Source organism: Trachurus japonicus, chromosome 1, assembly GCF_045865225.1.
Source record: "Trachurus japonicus isolate A0001 chromosome 1, Traja_1.0".
In the NCBI taxonomy this organism is placed as follows: domain Eukaryota; kingdom Metazoa; phylum Chordata; class Actinopteri; order Carangiformes; family Carangidae; genus Trachurus; species Trachurus japonicus.
In genome coordinates, this window is record NC_140907.1 from 4,485,111 (window position 1) to 4,497,495 (window position 12,385).

At 42.1% G+C, this 12,385-nt stretch overlaps 1 protein-coding gene across 1 annotated transcript in view; it reads left to right on the top strand.

The window, feature by feature from the left end:
• The window catches only part of xylt1 (xylosyltransferase I), an 88,574-nt gene that overhangs the window by 59,111 nt on the left and 17,078 nt on the right, over positions 1–12,385 (top strand). Inside the window, exons 5-8 of the mRNA XM_085792796.1 lie at positions 119–199; positions 2,266–2,482; positions 2,773–2,949; positions 6,541–6,806. Coding sequence (XP_085648922.1) covers positions 119–199; positions 2,266–2,482; positions 2,773–2,949; positions 6,541–6,806 — 741 coding nt within the window. The remainder of the gene's footprint in view (positions 1–118; positions 200–2,265; positions 2,483–2,772; positions 2,950–6,540; positions 6,807–12,385) is intronic.

Sequence of the window (12,385 nt, forward strand, 5' to 3'; positions counted from 1 at the left end):
TGTTGATCGGGATGTAGAAGTGGGTTTGGGAGCCGCTGTGCTAAATCAATGTTCCTCCTCTAGCTGAGGCCGACCATTTGTTTGGCTGTCAAAATTAAGTCACTTTCTTTCATTCCAGGACCAATAACCAGCTGGTGGCCTTCCTATCCAAATACAGAGACATGAACTTCATCAAGTCCCACGGCAGGGACAACGCCAGGTGAAGTGCAGATTTCTCAAACTTCATTTTGCTCTTCTCACAGCACCACACCCTCTCTCTCTGGTTAGATGTCTCTGTTTCTCTTTCTTACTGTCTCTCTCTCTCTCACACACACACACACACACACACACACACAGTAACTAGCACAGCGAGGTCACCGAATCATAATACAATTAGCTCCCATCTGTGGCTTCATTAATTAACCTTCTTGATGGGTTGAGCTTGTGAGGTCGCTGCCAGGACGCCCGTCTCTGCTTTCCGCCGATTCACACCCTGGTGCCAAACAAGTCACCGCCAGACACTGTGAGCAAAAATACCCCCCCAAAAAAACAAAACAAAACAAAACAAAACACATGAGAAAAAAAATAAAAATAACAATCACCCCGCATGGATGCATGAGTCAGCGTGACTCAGCAGTACCTTTTTGTGTTTGCAGTCACAGTATTTTATTCGGTGCTGTTTGATGGAATGGGTTTTGTGCCTGATTTAATTCTTTATTCACAACAGCAATGATCTGGGTAATCCACCAGTATGTGCATACGTTCAGTCTGCTTAAACAAACTAAAACGCTCCAAAAATGCCCGAGCACGTTTCCCAAAATGTCATCTAAGCGGATGCGTGCGTCGTGTGCCTGTGAGCCGCAAGGTCATTACGTCAACAGTCTTTGTCACCGTTCAGAGAACAGAGGGAACAATTTGACCTGGTTGCCCGCAATTTGACTCCGTCCGTCTAACACTCGATACACTCGCAGGAGTAACACCGTCCATTATGTATGCAGACTGTCATTTCTCTCGCTGTTGATAAAAGTGTGTAGTGACAAGTGTGAACAACATGTCATTTAAGTCATTTAAGGCCAAAGATAGGGGACACATTTTGCAATAATGCGAAGGAAATGTAATGTTTAGCTATAGCACTACTGTAGCTTTAACTAGTGTAGGAGTTAAGGCCAGAGTGCGAATTACGAGGGTGGGGGTTAACAGAAGCCTTATCACTCTTACAATCTGCACAATTTTACAGTTCATGCGGCACATAATGTACCACACTAACAACTTTTGCAGTCACCGACAAAATTTCCTAGATCTAACCTGCCACCATGTCAGACCTACTGCACAACCCATAGAAAACCCTCATTTCTGCTCAAACACAGATCCACACAATGCTGAACCACAACCAAACACACTATCAACATGTCAAGGACAATGGCAGGTGTGTTACCCTACATGTTCTAGACAGATTCACAGATCCTGTACTGGTCCCAATATTGAAATGAATGGTTAAGATAGTCAATAGCCTGAGCGAGGGTGACTCTTATCTTTACCATTAATTCAGAAGTGAAAAACATATGAGACTATTTTACAGTAAGAAAACAGCTCACAAATTTTGAGGTGGTCTATAATGGTTGTCAATGGATACCAACTTTCTTTGTCCAAAAAGACACACCAAAAAACATCCAAATACCTCCATACTGCTCGTCTGTAATGTCCCTCTTGTATTGAAAATTCTCACAGCTCTTAGTTGACATGAGGGTGAGTAAATAATGAGTGAAATTTGAATTTTGGGTGAACTATCCCTTTAAGGCTCTACATCCTCCTGAGTGTACTGTCCCTCTGTGCTCGGGTCTTTTTAGCTCATCTCTTTCAGTGTTACCTATATTCACCAAGGAAGGGAACATACCCGGAGCACATAATGCACACACCCACCCCTACAGTACTGTACTGTATGTGGTAACAAGCAACCAAAAGTTGTTTTCTCCTGTGCAAAGATGGTGCTCACTTCAGTTAACAGTAAACAATGTTCTTTTTGCTACAAGCACATCCCAGAAAAAATCTCCCACTGATGGAAAGTAAAGAGAAGTAAAGGCAGAAAATGCAAAAGCTGCTGATGAAGCACAAAGGGTAGAAAAACAAAAAGCCACAGAGGGCTTGTTTTTATGGAAATGGTGTTTTTGAAAGGCTGATTTTCACCTGGATTTTGGCATTTTTGTAAATCACTTAAATTGGACTTAAGTGTTTGCGTATTTTGTGAGCAGTCGGAGGTTTAACCACACTTCTCTGCGTGTTTATCAGGTTTATCCGTAAGCAGGGTCTGGACCGTCTCTTCTTCGAGTGTGACACCCACATGTGGAGACTGGGCGATCGTAAAATCCCAGAGGGGATCTCAGTGGACGGAGGCTCCGACTGGTTCCTTCTCAACCGCATGTTTGTGGAATATGTCATCAACTCGAAGGATGACCTGGTCACCAACATGAAACGCTTCTACGCCTACACTCTGCTGCCCGCTGAGGTAACACACACACACAAGTGTTTCCCAACTTTTGACTGACAGGCGAGCGCTGCTTTGTACACTAAACACTGTGTTGTTTACAGAAGCAGAGCTCGTTCTCTTTCATGTGTTAGATGTGCAGGAGAAGAAAAAGATGCACATGAAATAAAAAGAAAGTGTAAAAAGTTCATTTGCAGATCAGATGTTTATCATGAGTTAGTGAGTTGGAAAGTGAAACAAAATCAATCTAATTTCCAAATGTTATCTCCTACACCCACCCTGCCTGTCCAATCCTCCTTCCCACTTCCCAGTCATTCTTCCACACAGTGCTGGAGAACAGCGCCCATTGTGAGAGCATGGTGGATAACAACCTGCGCATCACCAACTGGAATCGCAAACTGGGCTGTAAGTGCCAGTACAAGCACATCGTGGACTGGTGCGGATGTTCTCCAAATGATTTCAAGCCTGCAGACTTCCATCGTTTCCAGGTAACAGCACCACACGGCACCGATGTAGAGGAATTCTTCTTTTTTTTGCCTGTAATCCCAACCAAGGATGAGTGAACAGCAACTGTAAATGAATGGAGAAGTATGTGTGCTTATAAGGTATAAACTTTGAGATCTATGTATTGTGTTGCCCATGTCAACACACACTTTTAGTTAGATTGTAAAAGTTTATCAGTAGCTCTGGTACTTTTCAGATTTCAGATTTCAGATTTATTTTTTATTTTTTTAAAATGGGAACAGTACATATTGATGGACATTGACATGTAAATATGTGGGATTATAGCCAAATGGCTAATTTCCATCCCCAGTCCCATTGGCAGGTTGATGTTAGACATAAAAAACAATGACAATAAAAAGTACAAAAGGTAAAAAGTACAAGAGGCAGGACTAGGACAACAAAACACCTTGACATCTTACACAAAACATATATGAACGACATACATAAACCACCAGTTAACTGACCATAGACGGTTAAAAAGTGGGTAAGGGGACCAAAAGATTACTGAGAAGTTATAAAGTGCTACAGTGCTAGTTAAAGTGCTATGTGCTAAAGTGCTTTTACTTTAAACTTTTACAATTTCTACAAACAGAAGTGAATTTGGGGATAACATTCAACTAGAATCTGCATCTGGTGGGTCAAAACATATTTACCAAAGAATTCTACTATTCTGTAAAATATGCTTCTTCACTGTCTCTGTGTGTCACAGCCATCTAGCACCATAAAAAGTTACACTTAAGCAACTACAATGAAGTGTTGAACTCTTTCAAACCTACAAGTATTTCAAGTCAAAATAAATTTGAAACATAGCTCTTATTCCAAGGTCTGATGTCTCTGATGTGAGAGTAATATTTTTACTTTTAGCAGCTTTAAGATACAGATACATTCCTTAGGCTTTAAGTGCTATACTGTATGTAAAAGGTCCTAACTTCACGCTGAAGTTCATAAGAGACATCTGGTCAATCTAAAGTGAGGATGAAAAGAATACGTCACAGCGGTGGATGTTTTCAGCACACACACACACACCTCAGTGCATCGTGGGAAATCAGCAGCAGTCGATCTGCAAATTCTCTGCCCTCAAGGTCTGTCCTCTCGCCCTCAGCATCCAGCCGGCTCCCATAGCTTTCACAATCAATATGTGCAAAATGACATCTTTATTAGTGTGACCCAGGGAGTGGGGGAAAAAAAATTAATAGTAATTAGATCCTCCTCTGCATCGGGTATGAGGGTTAGTTAGCTTTTTAAAATGAAAGTGAATGAGTGGCAGTAAACCCTGGGACCCCGGAGAGAGTCTGTGCCACAGTTTGACTTGTAATGTGATCCTACAAAGTAAAAACCGCAGTACAAAGTGAAAACACTCTGCCATGGTTAAATATCCTTTAAACACTGTGACTCACTTCATCTCTCCTGTCCTTCACGTAGCAGTCGGAGCCATCGCACTGACCTCAGTTATCCCTCCACCAGACCCGACTGCCGTCTGTCTGGCCTCAGACTCTGGCAGTCCGGTGCCAGCGCATTACCACAGGTCCTTGGCTCTGCTGCCGGGTCTGGTTGGCACCCTGGTATCAGTCAAGTCCAACCCTGGGAACAAAGCAGCCTTTCCATAAGGAAGCCAGGCCCGGTATTAATGGGACTTAATATCCCATTGAGCGCACAATCCAAGTTTCCCTTTGAACCTCAGCAGAGGGGAAGATAATGACAGTTAAAGTAGGCTTGAATTTGGTTTGCAGATGAGAGGAGGAATAATTCAAGGTACAACTGTTGAGTTTCTCACACCGTGATTTTTGAGGCGCGCTCACCGGGGGAGGAGTTGTTCTGGAGAGAAGGAGTGCGCTGCTGTGCCTTTTGTCTTAGAGCATCATTGTTTAGTAATGTGTTTCAGAATGAGGTGCGTTTGGGAAGTCTGTTGGAAAGACAGGCTGTGACAGGCTGGCACTCTCAGATGACTGCACAGAGGGCATGTCAGAACGCACAAGATCTGAGAAAGAGTAGATACACCACAATCCCCCCCCCCCCCCTTTCATGTTGCATTTGATATCTCTGGCCAATCGTCTGGTTCCGTGTGAAACAGCAGCAACATCCCACAGTCGCCGCTGCAGCCTGAGAAAAAAGGCAAAGTCTGAGAAATGTGCCACAGCTTCATTAGCTCTCCTTTTTTTTTTTTTTTTTTTTAGCAGGTAGCACCGAGGTGTTTGGTGCTGGGTAACTATCAGTAAATAGTTTTGCGACTGGGACTGAAAAGATGTCTTTGTGTGGAAGCCAAGCTGTGGGGGTGGAAGATTTCATGATGCACCATCAACCACACAAGCAACAGTGCGGCAGGGACAGAGAGGGTGAGAAAGAGATGGGTGGAGTGGAGGAGGCCAGTGGGAGCGACATGTACAAAGAACTGTTGATGGAGTGGATGATGAATGGATGGAAAAATACAGAAAAGGAAAAGTCTGAGAAACCATACGGCTGCTGATGTAAGGCGTCTTCTTCCCTTTCTTCATTGTCTGAAGACGCCTTACATCAGTAGCTGGCCTGGCTGTTGGACACGGATACTCAGTGACTGGCCGCTCCAGTTCAGCTCAAATCCCTTCATCAATAACTGCATTGTTATGTCATTATGTTTTAAAGACCTCTCCCACCACATAATTTGTTTGCTCCCAAAAGTTTTCTCCCAAGATTTGCCCTGTGTCCAGAATAGCATTTAATAGCATTTAATAGCATTTAATTCTGCTCTGTGCTTCCCCCTCCCTAAGACAGGGTATTTAAGATGGGTAGTTTCCTTGTTAATTCAAATATAACAGTGACTGTGTTGAGTCACTGGAATAATGCTTAATTCCCCAGGGGAACTACACAGTGCAGTGGTCTTTAAGAAACTGAAACCGTAAAACAGAGTAATGTCAACCATGTTGGATTTTGTTTCTCATGTTTTATGTAGAATAACAAACACATTTTTTAATATATTGAATTCAAAATGAAAAAAATGAAACAGTGAAAATCTAAAAAGAAAGCCACTTAAAAAAAAAGATAAAACATCTTTAAAAAATATACTGTATATATACTGAAGTATAAGCTTCTTCTAGCACCAAAAGAAACCTGAATCTCCTACAGAAGAGTTGATGGAGGAGGGGGAATGTGTGAAAATAAAAAATATGTGTTTTTTTTGTGTTTCTTTTTTTGTTGTTGAGCTGTCTATCTTTCCATTCGTAGTAGTGCAGTGTGAAATCCGAGGAGTACCTGTTTTAATCACCTCAGATTTTCCTTGTGGCTCTTTGAGGGCGGCTGAAGAGAGTAGTTTTAATTTGATGTGTAAAGAAAATGAATTCACTATACCATTGAGAAAAGATTTCCCTCCTTTCTCTCGTCAACCTTTTTGCCACCCCTCTTCTATCTTTACCTCCTTTCTTCTGGGCCCACACGTCACTTTCACATACATCTCACACATCACATCTGTTCCCCTGCCATCCTGGCGCACCACAATGGCTTAATCTTCTCCTTTTTTCTCCTCTTTATCTCGTCCCTCCCTGCTTTGCTGTTCTGCTCCCCTCCCTCCCTCCTTCCCTCCCTCCCTCCTGTTCCCTCTGCAGCAAACGGTGCGGCCCACCTTCTTTGCCAGGAAGTTTGAAGCCAGCGTCAACCAGGAGATAGTGAATCAACTGGACGCCTACCTGTTTGGATCGCTTCCCCAAGGAACGCCGGCGCTGAACTCCTACTGGGAGAACGTGTACGACGAGCCAGACGGCGTGGCCAGCCTGTCGGACACGCAGCTCACGTACTACCATTCCTTCTCACGCCTGGGCCTGGCCAGGGCGGCCACCTCGCTGCAGGGCAACCCCAAGGATCACAGCTGCAGGTTTGTTTTGCAAACACATGCAGATTCATCCTATGCAAATAGGTGTTTTTATTTTTGTTCTGCTCCATCATCTACACACACCCCGTCGTCGTCGTCGCAGCATCATCGCGCACCTGCAGCCGCTTCCACAGGTGCACTGCCGTTCAATTATGCTCTGGAAATCCACCCACACCCATGTTAGCATGAGAAACCACAACATGCATAAAAAAGCTTTTGTTTCTCTGTTGTCTCTGTGTGGTATCACATGTCTTGGAAATAGGACAACAATGAATAGTTCCAATCAGTAGCTCAGAATTCTGGGTAATGCTTTTCATTTTGTAACACGATCTTTCACTCTGTCAATTTATCCCTGAGATAATGAGGCTATGTAGGTCATAGAATTGAAAGCTGTCCCTTCAAGCCACTGTATTTGTATTGGTGGTGGACATGTATGGATTCCACAACGCTGTTAAACATGTGGTTAAAATGAAAAGGGAGTGTTTTCATTTCATTTAATGGCCAAACAGAACTTCAGTAGGATTTTGACATCATATGCTTTCAGTACCATCTGGTATATGAGCATTTTTAGGTTAATGTCCCTTTGGTTTAGTTGTACAGTGATAAAACCCAGACACAATGTGTAAAAAAACAAAAGACAAATTGAAAATGTTGAATCAAAGCAGAAGGCAGAAGTGTAAATTGCCAATTTGTGTGACAGAAAGTTCTTTGTATCTCATGAAAAGCAGCGTTCCTTGGAAACAAAAGATAAAGGAAACAAATGCAACACCTACGTACACTCATGAAATAACATTACAGTAAGACGGCGTCTTTATGTTCTTCTTAATGTCATCAACAAACAGTATAGTGACTTTTGCCCTCGTGAGACAAGATGAGACGATTTTAATTGAGCACAGTGTGAAGAAAAACAGTTGTTAAACAACACGTGATGACACACCGTGTACTGATGGGCTATAGGTTTTTTTCTCGGTAATGATCCAGCATGCTGAGTCTAATTGTTCTTCTCAGGAAATTTTCACGAATCCTCGGGTGACTGATAACGTCCGCACTTGCCTTCCCCCCCTGCTGCATTGTGGGTGTTCTGTGGGAGTCCTGCCGGTAAAAGCCAAGCAGAAAAAGAAAGCATGTTTCCATCTGTCAAACCTCAGCAACATCTATCCACAGCTGTTTCTACTCACACACTGCATCTGCTAAAAGAGAGATCAAGAGCAGACCAAGGTGGCTGCATGTGTGTGTGTGTGTGTGTGTGTGTGTGTGTGTGTGTGTGTGTGTGTGTGTGTGTGTGTGTGTGTGTGTGTGTGTGTGAGCGTGTGTGTGTGTATTTGCATGTGTAAGATAGATGTAAAGTGGGGGTCTCTAGACCTCTGTCGCTGCCAGGAAATGAGCCTGTGAAAAGAAGCATTTCCTCTGGGCAAATAAGCAGAACCAGCATTTAACATTTACATGTAACCATTTGAAATGGCTGAGAGGGCAAAGGCCACAGAGAAAGAAAACACACAACTACAGAAATGTGCATGTGTGTGTATGCAGTGTAAGTTATGTACATGTGTGTTTATGCAAGTGACTCATGAGTGATCATGTTGATGTGTACATGCGTGTGTGCTCCTTCCTTTTAACAGTATCACCATATGTGTGTGAGTTATATTAAGCTTTTTGGGTCAAGTTCAGGTCAAGTGTGAAGTCGTCCTACACAAACTGCAAGTCAGGCTTGAATGATGGCCCCTTTACTGCAGTTCAGTGTTTCCCTTCAAAACTGGTTTATAGTCTTTTACTTAGCTGAGTCCAAAAGCTTTGATTGCATTTTATCTGGGTTGGAGATTTATGATAAAATCAATAGCACAGAATGACATGAAAAATAGATATTGCTTAATAGTACACAGTCCTAGGACTAAATAAATGCTTATTACTTTATGCTTCTTTTTTTTTTTTTTTTTTACTTAAACCTGTAATACTTCAACAGTGACTGTGTTACCTTTAGAACAGCATTTTGTAAAATCACTGAAAACAAACAACTGAATCTGCAACTTTTTTCACTTTACTTACTTTTCTCTCAAAATAGATCTCTAATATGAAGATTTGATGTTTTTCAGCATCACACATGAGAGTAAACTGAATATTTTAGATTTTTGATGGTTCATCAGTCGAAACAAGACCTGTGAGGATGTCACCAGAGCCTATGGGAAAAGATTAACTGAGCAATATGAAAATGAATTGGCTGATTAGTCATCAATTAACAACACATTTGAGTCATTCAGCTAAGTTCCTGGTTTTTAACATTAATTACCTTTCTCCAACCGTTTAAAAAGAAAATATTCTGATTGTTGAACAAAAATAATAAGTGCCAGGTGAACATCTTTAACCCATTCCTTGTAATAGTTACTCTTGTTCCTAATTCAAAGATATATTTGAGTTGTACATCAGCTGATGAATACTGATGTTTCCATCCAGTATTTTATATTTTTATACATAACACTATAGAATTCTGGTACAAACACAAATTTCTCTAGCCTAGAAATCTAGCTGCACCCTAGTGGCAGCAAATATATTTGCTCCGTAGGTGGGTCTAGAAACGAGCCATAGGAACTTTTTGAGTCTCGAACACCGTTTGTGTTCACCAATCACAGCGCTCTGTCTGTTTAGAGAGTCGTTGGGCGGGCTTAACGCAATGACGACATACATTTTAATTGGCTTTTCAGGCTAACGTCATCCTGCTCTTTGCTCTGATTGGACGTAGCGCTACCCTATTGGTGCAGAGGCAGTTTGAAAGACAGCCTTCATCCCGCCCCCTGGATTGAGCCAAGGTCTACCGGTCGTTGCCAGACTAGACATTTTAATGATATAGTCTGGCTTGTCAGGCTAACATTTCTCATATTGCTTCAGCAGTTTCTTCAGCTAAATCAGCATTGTTTCAACAATTTCTTCAGCTCATTCAGCATTGCTTCAGCAATGGTGTTCAGCTGCTTTCAGCATTCACACCTCATTCACACCGCTTTTTCTAGTGGATTCTTCAGATACCATCTAGTACAGTGGTTCTCAATTGGTGGGTCAGGACCCAAAAGTGGGTCGCAGACCCGTTCTGGATGGGTCGCGGACAGCTGGTCAAAAAAGTAAATAATATTTAAAGCAGAAGTAAGCGATCCGGTTGTTTTGGCTAACTTCCTGTCAGCCGATGGAGTTAGCAAGGCAAGGCAAGGCAAGGCAAGGCAATTTTATTTGTATAGCCCGTTTTTACAAACAGTTTGTCTCAAAGGGCTTTACATGGCATCGTAACAACATCCTCTGTCCTTAGACCCTCACATCGACTGAGGAAAAACTCCATGGAAACCCTTTTAACAGGGAAAAATCGGAGAAACCTCAGGGTGAGCAACAGAGGAGGGATCCCTCACCCGGAGCAGTCCCCGCCCTCGTCCCTACGTCACCACATTCACGCGCATCCCTTGGCTGAACACACAGAGAGGACCGCCCCTTTATGCCGTTCTCTCTCCTCATTGGATAAAGGTTGTAGGATACAAGGAAAGTTTTCTCCTCAGCTTACAGCAGAGCAGAGTGACTGACAGACCCGTGTTTCGGACCAACACTCTATATAAGTGATTGCTGTCGGAAGATATAACTATTTAAGACTTATATTAACACAAATATTCCACTTACTTCTGTTTAATGCACATCTGATGTTGGACATGTATTTTATTTTGAAAAATAACTTATTTTGAAAGGCACACGAGACACGTGAACACATGCAGTTGTAATGGTCCTCCTCAGTTTCTTATTATTTGCTCCATTTGCTCTGAATGCAAAGATATCGGTTTATTATTAATGTGGCCTGAAAGCAGTGAAAATACCTTGTTTTGTTTTGTGGGTCTTTATTTTGTGCAATTTGATATTTATTCACTTTTGTGAATGTGCTCTGAATGCAGAGATGCATTAGAAGTCAAATATATTGTTTTGTTGGTCTCCATTTTGTGCAGTTTGATATTATTTTATTCACTTCCGTACATGCAGTTGTCATGGTCCTCCTCAGTTTCATTCATGTGTCTTGAAATGCACTTTGCTCAATAAAAAGCAAAATGAGTTTTTAAAGGCTTTAAAAAAAAATCTTGGTTTGAATTCTCTAAAAGTGGGTCGCAACTTAATGACCATGGGAAAATGTGGGTCCCAGAGTGAGACTAGTTGAGAACCCCTGATCTAGTAAATGTAGCTAAGTGACAAACAGTGTCAGGTGTTTGTTCTTCAGAGAATGAGATACTTTGCTGAGTTGAAAAAACACACACGAGAGGCCCAAACCAAGCTCCATATCTTTTAATGCTGTCTAACATTAGGTAGGCTACACTGTCATAATATAGTATTATGGTGTGCTTTGTCCTGATCACGTGATGAATTCTCATTCATCTGTGTGAGATACAAACACAATGTGCTATGTGTTTCTAAGCAAGTGTATTATTCTACTTAATGAAGTATATGATCAACAGTGAGTCACGTTGCTGCAGTGAGCTCAGACTGGGCTGAACAAAAAGAAATAAAAACTGAAATGAGCCTGTTGATTTTCTCTTAATTCAGCCACACTCTGGTTTATAGCCTAATAATTGAATACATTCTGTGTGGCGTGACTGCACTAGACGCGCCTGGAGCTTTCTTATTTATGTTTTATTGATCTGGAATTTTACAGATGAAGCCAAGAAATTAAAACCAATCAAGTTTTTTTGTTTTGTTTTTTTACTTTCAAGATTAAAGCAAGCGACAGAAAATGAGTCAACATTTTGCAGCCTGAAGCCCATGCTCTTGTGTCTGGTGTGTCATGGCTGCCCTGATATGGTGTGTGTATTTTTTAGGAACACCTGTCCAAAGTAAATGCAGCCTAATCCAACAGTGCTGCAGTAAATCGTTCCTTTGTGAAGGTTATATTGCTCAGTTATTGTTGAAACTGCATTAAAGTGGTGCTGATTCGACTGTGTGATGATTTTCGAGGGTGTAGTCTCGGGTGCTGTCAAACTTTACTGTGTTATTTTGACAGATGTTCCCATTATTTTGTCTATCCCATTCAAGGCAATGAGGGTAGTCACACCTAACCGTATAATGCAATATAGTTTAACAGCACCACGCACTGCAGCCTCTATAATGATCAAACATATTCAACACAGTGTCGACAGAGTGTAAACATTCTAACCTTCATGAAGGAGGATTTACTGCAGGACTGTTGCATTAGACTGAATCAGCGTTAGTTAGGTGTTCCTAATGAACTAACAAGTGAGTGTGCTCAGCATGCACGTGGAATTCAGATGTGTTACCAACAGATGGATGGGTCAGCCTCAGTGTGAGACTGAAGCAGTAGAGAGGAAAAAAGGCCACAGAGAGGCATTTGGCTCTTTGAGAAGCCTGCTGTGACTCAACTGGAGAGACTGTGGAGTAAAAAGCCTGAATGGAGCTTCTGTGCAGGCTACGCCCCGGCCCCTTCTCACTGGCTCTCACACTGGCATCCACACCACACCACAACTCTTTTGGGAAAGACAGGGCAGAGAGGAGTGAGAGCCGAGAGACACGGACAGAAAGCAAGATGAAAGAGGAGCAGAGAGGAAAAGGCAGTTGGG